Below are 15,061 nucleotides of genomic sequence, written 5' to 3' on the forward strand. Positions count from 1 at the left end.
TTTCTAAGCACCTTGAAACTTAACAATTGGTTTCAAAGCACTAGATGTATCCCGATAGTCTATGAGCTAAATCACCCCCCTGTATATTTAAAATCATTCTTCTATGTAGGTCGGAGTTTTGTAGTTACGCGAGAGACTAGATCTAAACATTATATATCAATCGAAATCACATACTCAAGACAAGATATCTAGATTGAATTGAAGTGCTGGAGAAGCGGGGTAGCTTCTATCAACTTGTTAGAGATTTGATACTCTTGGCAAACACTATTATGCACGTCATAAACTAACAAGCAGGAAGCGGATCACGTGTGTCTGACTTCTTGGACCTAAGCGTGGAGCTACTGCGGAACTAGGGGGGCATATTATGGACTTTCCCGCACTTCATAGATATCATTTTCCCCAGGCACATCAAACCACAAATCGCAAGGATCGATCAATCATTCGACTTAGATTTGCAACAAGATAAACGTCTACCCCACCATCAATAACTACAGCGCATTTAGATGCTCCAGTAACGATTGCTGTTGCTGATCTCACCGACATCATGAACGACTCCAATATTAGCGACTCCCATTCCATCGCTTCTGAGTCTTCTGATGATGACGACCATTCCGAATACTGAGGCCACGATTGTTGCCTCTTTCGCCGATATGAATACGCCATACCCTCATATTTCTTCGTAGCTGCAGGGACTACGGGGGAGTATCTTACTGAGAATTTCCTCAAGTTTCAGTTCTTAACAAATCGTGATTTAGCTTACATATCGCCCACCGTTCGATAGGTATACCCAACTGACAGAATTTGATCCTCCGTAGTAGCGGAAGCCGAATTTGGTGATTCCACCATGCCAGAAACGGAAAAAGAAACTTTATTCAGCATATCACAATAGTTCGATTGCTTTGATATCCAAGAACCGGAGTATAAAAAAGAACTCATGTTCACTGGCCTCCAGAGAAGTACAAGACAGATTATTGATTTCATCGAGGCATAAGCGAAACTTTGGTCCATGCATAGAATTATTCTCCGATGCATTGATCAAGTTTGTGTAACAACCATTTCAGTTTTTTTTAGGTCTCAGTATTGCTAACGGTGGTCTCATTAAATTGCCTAGCTGATTTTCATATAAAAAACATCGAGCATATCATCTCACAAGCATCACAAGCGATGTCTAGCGAGATGATGTGGACAGAGTTTTTCAACTTAAGTCAATCCCGCGCACAACTCCATTTCTATCTACTCATTCGAAAGATGACAATACTGTTCCCTCCGCACATGGAATAGCTTTACGCCATATAATTAATCAGCTCTTATCGGATATAGGTTGAGAAAAGTATAGGACGAGAACCACCAGGTTCATCAAAAACATAGGGAGGATAATACATTCGATTTCATTGACAAGTGTATGGAAATCTGATCAAAATCTCATGCTCAACAAGTTTCTTTTGTAAAAAAGTCTGAGATATAGAGATATTTGATGGCACATTGGAGTAATTTGAAACTCTTCCCATAGTCTCGAACAGCAATTCTAATTCCTTACACCTGTATATATTCTCAATTCTCAATTCCCAATATACACATTACCCACCTTTACAATTAATACGTCCTAGCTACCCCGTAACATCATAAGCACCGATAAGATCTTAATGATATTTCTTTAAGCAAAGACTACCCAATTCTAGCTCCGTTCTGCGATTATTCTTTAAAATGTTATTAAGGAGCGAACTACGCTAGAAAATTAACCGAAACCAAAAAAGCTAGCCGAGGTAACCGATCACGAGATATTCTAACTTCTGAAAGGGTTATATAGTATTAGCATCTCTCATGCTCATTAATATCTGTAACTAGAATCTCGATATTTTGCTTGATATACTAGTTAACATAAAGTGCACTAGGTAATTAGAGCTATTCAATCCAACCCAATCAAAAAAAATAACTCCCAATTATCCAAATAACAAACCTAAACAACAGAAACATATTATCCATATCATCACCATTAATACAAACACCAAGCTAACAAATCAAACACCCAAATTCCAGTATTCCAATCAGAAGAACAAGTTCTCTTCTCCTCCCCATTTCCCTCTCATCCATTTCGCTCTAACTTATTTATCCCCTCTCACCCCAACTCACTTCCCCAAAATAATCATCCCCAAAATTCCAAATCCATCCCCCAAAATTCCCAAATTCCGAGCCCCCAAGATCCCCACCACCAAAAACCCTCCCCTTCAAGAAAAATCATCAATACACAAAATTATAACCTTCTCTTTCACCTTTATTTTCCAAAAAATGTAATTACAATTCTCAACTCTCAACTCTCAACTCTCAATTCTCATTTCTCATTTCTTAACAACTACTCTATTCATCCGCCCATTCATTCATCCATCGATTCTCCACACCCTTTACAAACATTACAAATTACAAATTGCAAGTTGCATTTCCCTCCAAACTTCTTCCTCAAAGTTCATATAATCCAATAACAAACAAACCAATTCAATCATGCAATCATTCAATAATCCCCAACAACAACCAATTCAATCACAACATCAAATCTCAAATCTCAAAATCTCGAATATTTCCCACTCATCTCAAAATCTCAAGCTACCTATTTACCTACCTCTAACCCCAAATATCATTCTCAGCTCACCTCACCTCACCTCCGCTCCACAAAAATACCTCCCTAAGCCTTCTCTTTTCTCCTCTCCTCTCCTCTCCTCTCTTTCCCTCACTCTCCTACCAATCAACTAATTAATACCAACACCAACATTAATCAACCATCAACCATCTCCATTCCATTTCCATTCCATGTCCATTTCCATTTCCATTTCCATTTCCAGGTCCATTTCCATGGTCCAGGTCCATGTCCATTTCCATTTCCATTTCATTTCCAGTTCCATTGCCATTTCCATTTCCAATTTCCATTCCATTTCCTTTCCATTGCCATTTCCATTTCCATTTCATTTCCATTTCCATTCCATGTCCATGTCCATGTCCATTTCTATCTTTATCTGAATCTTTCATTTCATTTCCATCTTTATTTTATTTAATCAAATTCCATAATCTACTGACTACTCTACTTACTACTCTACTTACTACTCTACTTACTACTCTACTTACTACTCTACTTACTACTCTACTTACTACTCTCTACTCTACCCTCCTATCATCCCAATTCACAATCCACAAACCGCAAAAGAACAATAGAAATAAACTCTTCAACTTATTCCCTATTCCCTATTCCATATTTCTGTGTCAGAAGCTAAGAGTAGCTATCTATCTATCTCTCTTTCCATCCTTCTTTCACCCTTCTCTTTCCACCCTCTCTTTCCAACCCTTCTCTTTCCACCCTTCTCTTTCCACCCTTCTCTTTCCACCCTTCTCTTTCCACCCTTCTCTTTCCACCCTTCTCTTTCCACCCTTCTCTTTATATCCTTACAAACCTACCTACAAATCTCGAAAACAGATAAGTAATATAAATAATACATCTCGAATATCACTATATCATATCTATCATATCATATCACATTATATCAACACCACATCAATATCACATCAACATCACACATCACCATATCAACATCACATAAAACACCCAAGCATAAACATTAGATAATATTTCATTTTTCCTCTTCTCTTCCCTCTCCCCCTCCCCCTCAGCTTAACCCTCCCCTTCCCCCCATCCCCACCTCCTCAGACCCCATAATTCTCCCACAAATTATATTCACCCACCCCTTCCCATCCCAGATGTCATAATATGCACTCAACTTTGTTAATCCCAATCTCCCCAACCGAATATCATATCTTCACCAGCCGAAAAACGCCGTACCTCAAGATATAAAGAAAAAAACCTTTAGTTCTTCTTCCATCAATTCTCTAACCAAATAAAATTTCCCCAAACCGATTTTGAGCTAGACTTAACCAGTCTTAGCTTTCTTAGCCGGTCTCTCCTCATCACTAGCCCCTTCATCTTCACTATCACTTCCGGAACTTTCATGGGCAGAATCATATTCTTCTGCCACATCACTCTCGCTATCCGTTTTGAAATCTTCATCCACGCTCTCATCATCCTCATCAGCACTTCCTCTATCAGCTCTAGCTGCCACGACTTCTTCATCCGAAGATTGCATATCTGGATTATTGAGAAGAGCAATGTGTGCTGTATTATCTTCATCCATCTCATTCTTAACACGAATTCCCTTGATCTTAAAGAAATCCTCAAGATTCTTTTGTTCTTCGCGATTGATGTTACTGAATTGAGTTTCGCCAGCTCCACCCTTCATTCCAACTGCGATATCGAAGGTACGGGAAGCCGAAGTGGCTCCACCAACACGAGAGAAAGTTATAACTGTAATTTGCTCGTAGGTAATATATGTAGCAGGTTTTGGAACGAACATGAAAGCTTTCTCCAAGCAATAAAGGAAACCTTCACTAGCTTTGATAGAACATTTGATACCATATTGTGAGTGATGACTAATAATGTTAGTAAAGCATATAGACAAATATTGGGAGAAAAAACTTACCTCAAGAAATCCTTAGCCGGTTGGTTAATCTTCTTTCCGGCAAGACCACGGAATACTTGTGTGACAACTTCATGTAATGGTTGTTCATAATGTATACTCAACTTTCCAGCGTATTTGTCTTTCATTACATCCTCAGTCATATTCAGATCAATGGTAACTTCTTCATCCTTCTTGAACTGCATAACCAAGAAAGGATATCTGGTTTGACCTTGACGTAAGGGTGGATCCAAACCGATACAAATCATAAAATGTAATTCATCAGGCTTTGGTAGAACCATGAATTTCTTGATATTGTCGTATTGAATCTTGTAATCGTATGTTTTACCACGTAATCGGAAGGAGTTTTCGTACATATCGATATCGAAACGTCCTCTGCGAACAATTAGTTTAGTACCAAAAAAACAAAAATGCGACATACCTTGGTGTAAGATGTAAGACATCCAAAAAAGTGGCAACAGTATCTCCAGCAACATCACCAATTTCAGCCTTCTCCATTAAAGTGTCATAAAATATGGTAGAAGCATTGGTTTCCTCTCCATCGGCTTCCTCTCCAGAATCCTCTTCTCCTTCACGAGCTCCTTTCTTTGACGCAACACCAGGAATATAGAATCTCATCTCAACAAGTTGATCTTTTCCAGCACCAGATTTCTTTCCCTTGGCACGCGCACCTCCTAAAGCTCCATTTGTACCCGTATCATCAGCATTTGCAGGAGTGAACTCGACCGCAACTTCATTCTTGCCTGCCAAATTTGTGTTTGAGATCTCGGTGTATGGGATTTCGAATGCGGGTCTGTTTTGAACGTTGAAAACCAATTCCGACTTTCCAAATTCACCTTTACCCCAATTCCACCCTCTTAGAGCGTGCTCCTTGTGCTCCAAATTCGTGCTGTACCAGTTTTTGAAAACTTTACTCAATCGCTCAAAGTCCTACATTGTATCAGAAAGAATGCGCCAAGTGAAACATGTATAGTATACTAACATCTTGTAAGAAACCATCAAGTTGACAGATATCACCATTGCGCAACAAAAGCTTCACTTCAAAACCTTTCGCTGCCTTGCTCCATTGCGCGCCTGCGATATTACTGCTCTCGAGTGTAAATGTATCTCCGCCGCTCGATGGTTTCCATCCGAATCCAGTTTCAGCGAATCTGCATCGACCTGACTCTTTCGAGAGATCAAGGAAGATATTTTCGAAACTCTCCCTGGTGAATTTAACAATGTTAGCAACCAGATCTGAAAAAGCCTCGTCTTTGACTTTAACAACTTTCAACATTTTATTAATTTATATCCGAATCGCAATCGAATCCAATTCGTATCTGAAAGAAGTTATACTTACATAGCCATATTTCGAGTTTTGGTGGTGGGTAGCTATTACTTTTCGTGAAGAACGATTTTTCTGCAGGACAATTTGACAATGGAGGTCGCGGTCGCGTTGAGAAAGACGCATAAATTGATTAAGCTCAGGATCACGTGATGATATCGTTTTTGGCCATACAATGCTATCATAAAAGTTCAGACGAGAAAAGAAAGGGGATTATCTAAATCCGAGAGGATAAACTCGTGTTCAAGAATATCACAAGCTAATTGCGAGCTATTCAGTATTCTCTTGAATCCAGTTCAAAACATTACTATTTGAAGAGAGTTCACATACATAGCTGTTGGCCTATGCTGCAAGGCTACAAGTCAAGTCAAGATGTAGTATCTCTGATATCGTGATTACTCCATTTTTCTAAATGAAATGAACATTCAATAATCCATATTCCTCAACTCATTCCCAAATCTCCCAAATCATTCCCAAATCTATTGTTCGCCTTTTCAATCCTTCGTTGATCTCAATCCAACACAAACTGAAGTATCACTTTTCTCAAGTCTATCTTTTCACATAAAACACATGTAGGAAGCATTCAAGTTATAATTTCATCCTTAGACTCCTTATGTCTACTTGTTCTAATAATGAGCAAGTTACATGCCAATTTAAAAACATCATCTCTCGCTAATGCGTGCGCTGGTGTGGTATAAGAGCTTTGAAAACAGTTGTCGACCCCCATCAAATGAAATGGTATAACAGTTAGGCTTAAGGTGACGTAAAAGACAAAACATGAACGGAACGCCAATCGATGCCCATAATTGTCCCGAGTGAAAATCCGTAACACAATAGTCGTCCTCCTAACATAGTAGCCATATCGTCCCCCGATTCAACATCCAACATCCACCATCCCTTATGCGGCATTCTCCTTTTCACTCTCGGAGAGAGCGGTCTTCTCGTTCATTGATAATGTAGGTGATTCGGCAGATGATTGTGAAGGTGACTTCTTTCGCATGACGGCATCCTGACTACCCATTCTTCGACCCAATGCCCTCTCCAACTTGGCTCCCAATGCCAACTTGCCCATATTGTCTCTCTTCTCCGTCGTCAGATCACAACGTTGACTCTCCAACTTCTTATTGTGTAACTTGTCGAACCCTTCTTCGATAGCGGTGAATTCTTCTCGAGCAGAATCGGTGGTTTCGATAGAGATGGCTTGGCTGTAGGTACTAAAGCGGTTGCCTTTGGAGGAGACCTTTGTGGAAGGCATAATTGTCAGCGATGATCGATGATTATTTGTGGAGGTAATTTTTGCTGGAGTATAAGTGATGAATCGACAGGAAGTTTGTGTAGAATGAAGAGGAGAGTAAAGGAAATAAACATACACTTGGTGCCATGATAGGACGGGAAGAATCTAAGGAAGCAACCATCTTTGCGATATTCGTTTCAGATTGACACGGGGTGAGATTTTATGACAGATTAAATCAAGGTTTCCTCTTGTAGTATGATGTGGTCCCTAATAACCACCGTTATATGATCGAATCGCAGAGTGGCTCGAGGGAGTGAAAAGGTATGAGCTATCTCAGGCTATTCTGGTCTGGAAGTGATGGCGTTGATCCACGTCTTCGGCTTTTTTGTAGTAGCAGCAGGTGTTCAAGTGGGTCAAGGCCTGGATGCCACGAGGAAAAGGGAATTGGAAGGGCAGTTAACTTCAAACAGGAGTGAGAGAGTGTTAGGAAAGTCTTTCAGGAAATTCAAGGGACCCCTTCTCGAAGGTGGATCACGGCCAGTCAAAAAGCTTCTAAAAACGGCAACGCACTGACTAAATATGGCAGCAATCACTTGCAGAATGGCAGACTTGCAGGTGAAATTAGAAAGATACAGAGACGCGAATTTCCTTTTAAAGTCGGTGGAACGTTTGTAAGACTCAATTGAGAGGGACAAGAGATAAAAGGCAATGGTTGATTAGTCGATGGAAAGGGTCTACAATCTCTGATATGTGGTTCGACGGAATTTCTGGAGGATCGATTTGATGCAGTCAGCTTTTCAAGTTCCACGAATATCAATGAGCAATTTGATCGGAATAATAAATGTGATGGGAAAGATTTACCTTGTGGAAGGGAGGAAAGAAACGTGGAGGGTAGGGATTCTGAAATCTATTGATTATGATGGGGTTGATATCAGTAGCTATTCGTGTTATATCTGTGAAGTGGAGAAACCGATGGAAATTTGTAATGTTAGACGTTGAGTGTTAGGGATTCATAGGTATTGCTTTTGGCTGACAGAGAATAGATGGAAGAAGAAGGTATCTTTGAATTAGGTAGATTGGGAAGAGAAGAGAAGAGAAGAGAAGAGCAGAGCAGAGCAGAGTCAAAAGAGATCAATTTTCTAATTTTGTCTGTCTGCCGCCGATATACGATAGATGCACTGCCTTGTATTCCTCTAAGGGTATTGGTGAGTATCAAGGTCAATCCTCCTTCCACTTTCCACTCGTATCCAACCAACAATACCTAGATCAGTCCGAAGCAATAGATGATTTAAGTATGGCAGCACAATTGAGATTCAGGTATCGATACTCATGAATGATCGATTCGAACTGGTCTCGTCTACCTACCTAAGTAATGTCTACCTAAGCATTTACATGTTTCGGAAGAGGCCGTAGTATTCCACGGACAGTTGGTATATGCCCATCTTGTTTAGAAATGGAAATAGAACCTTTGATAAACACTGAACTAGCGAGAAACTGCAATTCATTATAGACAACCATGAACAGTACCTACCTCAAGAAGATCTGAACTGGAGACTAGACACTCGAAGCTATTATTATATAGAGAATCAAGGCTATTAATGATTCATCCAATGAGACAGAGAATCTGGAGTGTCGGGTTCACAATGTATCTACGAAGTATGAAGTACATGACAGATGGGAAAGAACGCTTGAAAAGGACCACCAGGGCCCGACCTGAACATAATCGGTGAAAATAACGTTGATTGCTAGCTCAATCAAGTTTGATTATTACCTTTGCACGTGGCAACCACGATATATTCTAGATTAAGAAGAACGCCGTCGTATTGGGTCGCATTGAACTAGGGAAATCTAGTAATGCTTGTATCATACCATATGAAACAGAAGAGACGTTAGCACGTTCGCACGTTGATTACTAGGTAGTTGAACATGTAAGATCTTACACATAGCCTAAGGTTAATTAGTAATTGCTCTTGCGTCCTGCACGGTACAATAGACATTCATCTACATCACGCACACAACCATAATCAACCAATTGGAAATCCTCAAGGCCATTCGCACCTTACATGTGTGGTGGGATTTTGCTTTTTTCGGTATTGGGTTGGATGTGAAAGTCGTATTGGAGTGCATATGCAGGATGCCATCGAGGGGAAGAGGATAGGAGGGGTAGGCAAAAACACTCGATGGCACCCCTCATCAGCTTTCGGCAATTCTGTCTGGTCACCGGTGCTATCAAAGTAAGTGCGAATAGACTCTGGTACTTTGGATATGTACGGATATGTACAGAAGCCAAAGGTTTGGAAGGCAGTGAGGGAATCTGGGATAAAATATCCAAGAAGTGGTGTGTATTTTGGGTAAATAATAAAGCAGAGCAGTTCAGTTCAAGATAGTACCTGCTTGATCTATCCATGGATGGAATGGATGCAGCAATTGGAAGGAATCGATGAATTAATTGCTAATCGCCCTTTCCTCATGAGTATCATCCCATCACTCCTTGACCTCATACCTCATAAGAGAAGACCGAAAAAAAAAAGCAATAAATTATATACCTTACCCCACCATAAAATATCCACCTTCATTTTCTCACACTCGCAACGTACCTGGGTAGTACATCACAGAACTACGAGTATTCAAACAATTCTAGACACTACCTACCTAGGTAAACATTGAAACTACAAATTCTATTCCCACATTCAAACCTACCAACTGAACCTCCACAATGCCGAAGAAACAATTTTTGAGAGATACCAAGAAAAAGTCCAAGCATGCACCACAGGTAAGTCTTCACAAATGAATCAAATCAATGAATGTATGGAATGCAATGTAACATCTGCAGATCCCAGCAACTGCTGATGAATATCTTGCCGGTAAGTCATGCTTTAATTCGTAAGCCTTCAGATGGCCACGGAAGCTGAGACATGTCATAGCTGGAGTGGATTTCGAAGAAGCAGGTGAGAAGTGGAGAGGTGGTGATGCTATAAAGGTAAGACTTCAGTTAACCACCTCCGCTCATGTCTTCAATGGAATCTAAAAAAACCGAATCACAATAGTCGACGAGATTCTTTGTCAGAGCAATCGACAATTATGAAGAAGCATTAAAAAAGTTTCCAAATTCCTTCGATCTTGCTTACAACAGGTGAGTTCTTTTTGTCCTTGAATTCTAGTGACGAAGATGGGCTAACATTTTACAGAGCCCGAGTCTTGTATGAGCTCACACAGTATCCAAAGCTTAGAGCACAACTACCTGGAACTCTCTTGGACCTTCTATCGGCTGCTCTAGAAGCCAGTCGATTTGCATTGAGTTTAAAGCAGGACAATGCAGATATCCTGTTGTATGTAGTACACAAATCCTTTGGTGCTTTTCACGGCTAACGACATCAGCAACACCGCCCAGGTTCTTACCAGTATTGCGGAAGTAACATTAGAAACGAGAAATGTTGGTAATGATGACAACCTAGCTTTACTGGAGGAAGCTATTGAGCTCTTTCAGAGATGTTTGGCGTTACAGGAGTACCAATACACTGAATCACAAACCCAAGCTGAATCTGTGCCCACATCAGATGACGATCCAGACATGGAAGAAGGTGGAGTTCCATTATCTGATTCTAACTCTCAGCCCCCACAAGATGATCGATGGGCGAGTATTGTTGAGCCAGTAACTCTTGAAACTTTACTAGACACAGTAGTAGCTCAGCTTCAAACACTCGCAATACTGTGTGGACTGGTGAACGTCGATGCTGGTCGAGGTCTTGCGTGGATTGAAGAGTATTCAATGACACTCATTGGTCAAAAATTACAAACCTACCTCGAAGGCACTGTAGACCGACAACAAGAAGCTGGTCTTGCAAAGTCCAACTTTATCGCCGCTCTCGCCGATGCCAATTTCAGATTCCAACGAATTGATATCGGTACATACGAACGAACCTTAAACGATGCTTACGCATCCTTGAGCCTTGACGATCATCCCGAGGGACTTTGTGACAAAGCTGAAGCATTCATCTCATATAATTCTTCTCTTCGTCTGAATCATAAAGCAGTTCAATCACCCGAAGCATCAGCATCACGATGGAAGGTATTAACGGCAGCACTCGACAATCTGACGAAAGCTTCAAAACTTCCTTCGGCCGAAAATTTACCAAAGATTCATATTTTACGGGGTGATGTTGACCTTCTGAGATTTCAGTTGGGACAGCCACCTAGTAACTACGAGATTTCTTTCAAGAATGGGGCAGTTTTGACCAAGAATGCCGAGAAATTCTATCGTGGCGCTGGAAATTTTGCGAAAGTTGAGGGGTTGAGGAAAGAGTTAGAGGAAGCTGAAGTTAAGGAAGCTCTAGCTATGAGTTTGCATGGCGAGCAAGATAAGTTATTGAGATGTGTTAAGTTGCAACCGGAGGTAGTAAGGAATACTCTGGAGGATGCTATTGATGACGGTTTGATTTCATATGAGGCTCTATCCGCCATGGGTATTGCATAGTGGTCAAAGGGCTTTTTGGTATTTAAGGTCATGGTTGTTCAAGAAGCTGTGAAGATGATTGAATTATCCCAACAGACTCATTACTTCAAAAGATGACAATGACAGCCAAAAGATGACTGATTGTCTTTGGACTGTATATGAGACTGTCAATTATTGACATTTATGTCACAGTCGTTGAGAGCATAGATGTGTACATAGTCTCATGGCAAGAAATCATCACGCTACTTTGCTGCTATCTTCCTTCACTCTTATGGCTTCAGCCTCACAACTTGATTTCATGAATCTAAATAAACCCAAATTGTTCAAGCTCTTAACAACTTGGAGGTTTCAATGAAGTGAAGTCCTTGCCCCGTTATGTGTCTAGCTATGGTATATGTATCTGGTATCTTCAACACTCACCTGGAACATTCACTTACTCCGTACATATATCATTTCACTCTTCACTAATAGAACCCTGTTGTTTAGTTCTGGTCTGTGCGCGAAGCTCCTTCATGCCTCAGGCAATAGATCGGAGTTCTTCTCTTCGCTTATGAATTTGTAAAATAATGGAGACTTAGAACAGCTTCATCCTTTCCCACCATCGACTACCCCAAGAAAATTCTTTTCGACATCTTTCTACACCTCAAAACGCATTTACCTACAATCAAGAAGCTTCTTTCTGTACTTCTGATCAATCCCTCCACAAAACGCTCGTAATATCGATCCTCGAATCTTTAAAGTGATTATCTTCTCCAGATCTCACAAATATTCACAATACCTTTAACAAACATTCCCAAAATTTGGAAAACCCCGCGATTTCTGTGATAGGACTCTATTCTGCCATTTTTCACCCAATTTTGAGCTTCGTTCAAACCCATCTGCGACAGTTCATTTCATCTGTCTGAAATTTCTTAGAAAAACATCTCTCCGAGACCCCTCTTATCTTCTAATTCTTGTGAGGTTGACAAAAGTCTTCCTTCCCCACCTTTTCTAAAATCATGGCCGCCAATGGTACTTTCAATCAACAAGACCAATACAAGACAACCGAACAATATCCAGCTACTTCGGGTGCCGCTGGTTCCTCAACCGGAGGTGCTTCCGGTGGAGAGCTCTCTAAAGATGAAGTTGGATGGTACTTTGTTGAGCAGTATTACACTACTTTAAGCAAATCTCCAGAAAAGCTCCACGTAAGTTTCATGATTGCTGCTATTAAAACTACAATTTGCGCTAACACTGTATAGCTTTTCTATGGAAAGCCATCTCAATTCGTTTCCGGTGTCGAGGGAGCTCAAGCGCCAGTATCTGTTGGCCGAGCTGTAAGTTTTGCGCGCCTTCATAACTGCAACTGTGGCTAATTTTTTTCGCAGGGTATCCAAGAACGTATTCGCGAACTCGATTTCCAAGACTGCAAAGTTCGTGTCACCAACGTCGATTCCCAATCCTCCTTCGATAACATCGTCATCCAAGTTATTGGTGAAACTTCCAACAAGTCTGCCGAGCCCAAGAAATTCGTTCAAACTTTCGTTTTAGCTCAACAAGCTACCGGTTATTTCGTTCTCAACGATGTCTTCAGATATATCAATGATGAGGGTGAAGAAGAACAAGTTGAAGCTACTGAGACCAAGGAGGAGTCTGCGCCAGCTCCTATTGCTGAGGACGTCGAAATGCCAGCTGCACCAGGTGCTGCCGAGGAGACTGCAGCTCCAGAAGCTACTTTAGATGCCGAGGTCGTTGACAAGAAGTTGGAAGAGACCATCGAGGCTGAGCCCGCCACTGCCGAGCCAACTACAAATGGAGAATCAACTGAGGCTGCTACCGAAGTTGAGGAGAAGCCAGAAGAGCCAAAAGCTGAGGAGCCAGCCCCTACACCAGAGGAAATTGAGAAGGCTGTTGATGAGGAAGTCAAGGAACCCGAAAAGCCAAAGGACCCCGTTCCAACTCCAGAGCTTTCCAGACAACCTTCTGCCGCTAAGCCAGCTCCTGTTCAACCCGCTACCCCAGCTAAGCCGTTGAGTTGGGCTGCCCGTATTGCCGCTTCAGCTGGCACAGCACCAAAACCCGCTGTTCCAATTGTGCAACCAAAGGCCGCCGCCGCTCCAGCTGCACAAAAGCCCGCTGCTGCCGCTCAACCAGCTGCTAAGCAACCAACGACCCCAGCAACAACCGCTGCCACTCCAGCTGCCGAGAAGAAGGACAACTCACCAACAGGTTCTGCCGGATGGCAAACCGCTGGAGGTGATGCTAAGAGACAAAACAGACCTCAATCTATCTCTCAGCAAGCAACAGAAGACAAGGGAACTTTGGGATACGTCCGTAATGTCAACGCTTCGGTCAAGGACGATGAATTGCGCTCCATCTTGAGCTCTTTCGGCGAGTTGGTCTACTTTGATATCAACCGCGCTAAGGTATGCCATTTATTCCATTCCAATGAATGTGTTTCATGATTATAACTAATTCGCATTCAGAACTGTGCTTTCGTCGAATACGCCAATGCCTCCGGTTACCAAGCAGCAGCTCAGGCCAACCCCCACAAGATCGGCGAAGAAACTATCTACGTTGAACCTCGCCGACCAAAGGCTTCTGCATACGGTGGAAATGGTTACTCTGGTGGTGGACGTGGTGGAATGACCCAACGTGGCCGTGGTGGATTTGAACAAGGTCGTCCTGGAAACCAATCTCGAGGCAACTTTGGTGGAGCAAACCGTGGACGTGGAAATGCTAATGGACCAAGAGGAGGTCGTGGTGGTGCCACTCAAGCAGCTTAAATGCAAATATCAACAAACCCACCTTATAAGTTAAAACGTCGCATTCATCACCGATTACCAGAGCATGGAACCTTCGACGATGTACCATATTCAGTCACCTTGGCTTACGAGACCAAGAACCTTCTACCTTGTACTCTACTTGATCACGAAAATTTCTCGGGGCCTTCCTTTCAAATTCATGCTTTTTAGGACAGCAAAAGTTCAGCAACTTGATTGTTGGCTCATAGTTTATGCGGTATCATGCTATATGAATAGCTTTATGCTTTTCTTTTTCACGTTAAAAATTTGAGGATGGATTGGGTGCAACTTTTTTTTAATGGACCACAGAATTTACGCAATTTATGATGTACTCTTTTGTCTGTCTCGACTCTCTGGCATTGCAAGAATTTGATTTCCCATACGCACTTTCAATTTGCTCTTTTTTGCCATACCACCTATTCTTCAATTTCACATCTTTTCTTTGAATTATAATGCATAGCATGTTATGATGATTACGGATGGATGGATGGATGGGGTCGGTAATGGGAAAACAATATGTGTTGATGGGCTATACCCACGTGTGTTGGGCGAGGCTCATTGTGACGATGGATGGATGAATGGATTGGCATGAAATGGACTGAGAACGGATGGCTGGATACTCCGATGTGTAGACAGAAAATCTATACGTTGCTGGTGAATACTGAGTAACCTTTGGCTTGTGGAAACACGCTTGCTCAATGAGTTTGTGGAGGCAGTAGAGGGAATGGAAGTGGATGCATGGTAGATAGGATT

The 15,061-nt window shown here is 41.6% G+C and overlaps 5 protein-coding genes across 5 annotated transcripts; 3 read left to right on the forward strand and 2 right to left on the reverse strand.

Annotated features, from left to right (window-relative positions):
- Positions 1 to 3,911: 3,911 nt before the first annotated feature.
- On the reverse strand, positions 3,912 to 5,861 carry EAF02_006987 (uncharacterized protein; the record flags this gene model as incomplete). The annotated part of the gene is made up of 5 exons (XM_038903035.1): positions 3,912 to 4,467; positions 4,518 to 4,889; positions 4,936 to 5,444; positions 5,497 to 5,719; positions 5,854 to 5,861. The coding sequence occupies 5 exons, from the start codon at positions 5,859 to 5,861 to the stop codon at positions 3,912 to 3,914; spliced, it is 1,668 nt and encodes a 555-aa protein (XP_038757356.1).
- Positions 5,862 to 6,736: 875 nt separating this feature from the next.
- Positions 6,737 to 7,253, reverse strand: EAF02_006988 (uncharacterized protein; the record flags this gene model as incomplete). The annotated part of the gene is made up of 2 exons (XM_038903036.1): positions 6,737 to 7,078; positions 7,209 to 7,253. 2 exons carry the CDS (start codon positions 7,251 to 7,253, stop codon positions 6,737 to 6,739), a joined length of 387 nt encoding a protein of 128 aa, XP_038757357.1.
- Positions 7,254 to 7,429: 176 nt separating this feature from the next.
- Positions 7,430 to 7,645, forward strand: EAF02_006989 (uncharacterized protein; the record flags this gene model as incomplete). The annotated part of the gene is made up of 1 exon (XM_038903037.1): positions 7,430 to 7,645. The coding sequence occupies one exon, from the start codon at positions 7,430 to 7,432 to the stop codon at positions 7,643 to 7,645; it is 216 nt and encodes a 71-aa protein (XP_038757358.1).
- Positions 7,646 to 9,788: 2,143 nt separating this feature from the next.
- Positions 9,789 to 11,546, forward strand: EAF02_006990 (uncharacterized protein; the record flags this gene model as incomplete). Its single annotated transcript, XM_038903038.1, has 6 exons — positions 9,789 to 9,845; positions 9,906 to 9,936; positions 9,997 to 10,052; positions 10,120 to 10,205; positions 10,261 to 10,401; positions 10,451 to 11,546. The coding sequence occupies 6 exons, from the start codon at positions 9,789 to 9,791 to the stop codon at positions 11,544 to 11,546; spliced, it is 1,467 nt and encodes a 488-aa protein (XP_038757359.1).
- Positions 11,547 to 12,523: 977 nt separating this feature from the next.
- Positions 12,524 to 14,290, forward strand: EAF02_006991 (uncharacterized protein; the record flags this gene model as incomplete). The annotated part of the gene is made up of 4 exons (XM_038903039.1): positions 12,524 to 12,712; positions 12,767 to 12,841; positions 12,893 to 13,930; positions 13,991 to 14,290. The coding sequence occupies 4 exons, from the start codon at positions 12,524 to 12,526 to the stop codon at positions 14,288 to 14,290; spliced, it is 1,602 nt and encodes a 533-aa protein (XP_038757360.1).
- Positions 14,291 to 15,061: the final 771 nt, after the last annotated feature.

Source organism: Botrytis sinoallii (assembly GCF_014898435.1).
Source record: "Botrytis sinoallii strain Bc 23 chromosome Unknown BSIN_011, whole genome shotgun sequence".
Lineage (NCBI taxonomy): Eukaryota > Fungi > Ascomycota > Leotiomycetes > Helotiales > Sclerotiniaceae > Botrytis > Botrytis sinoallii.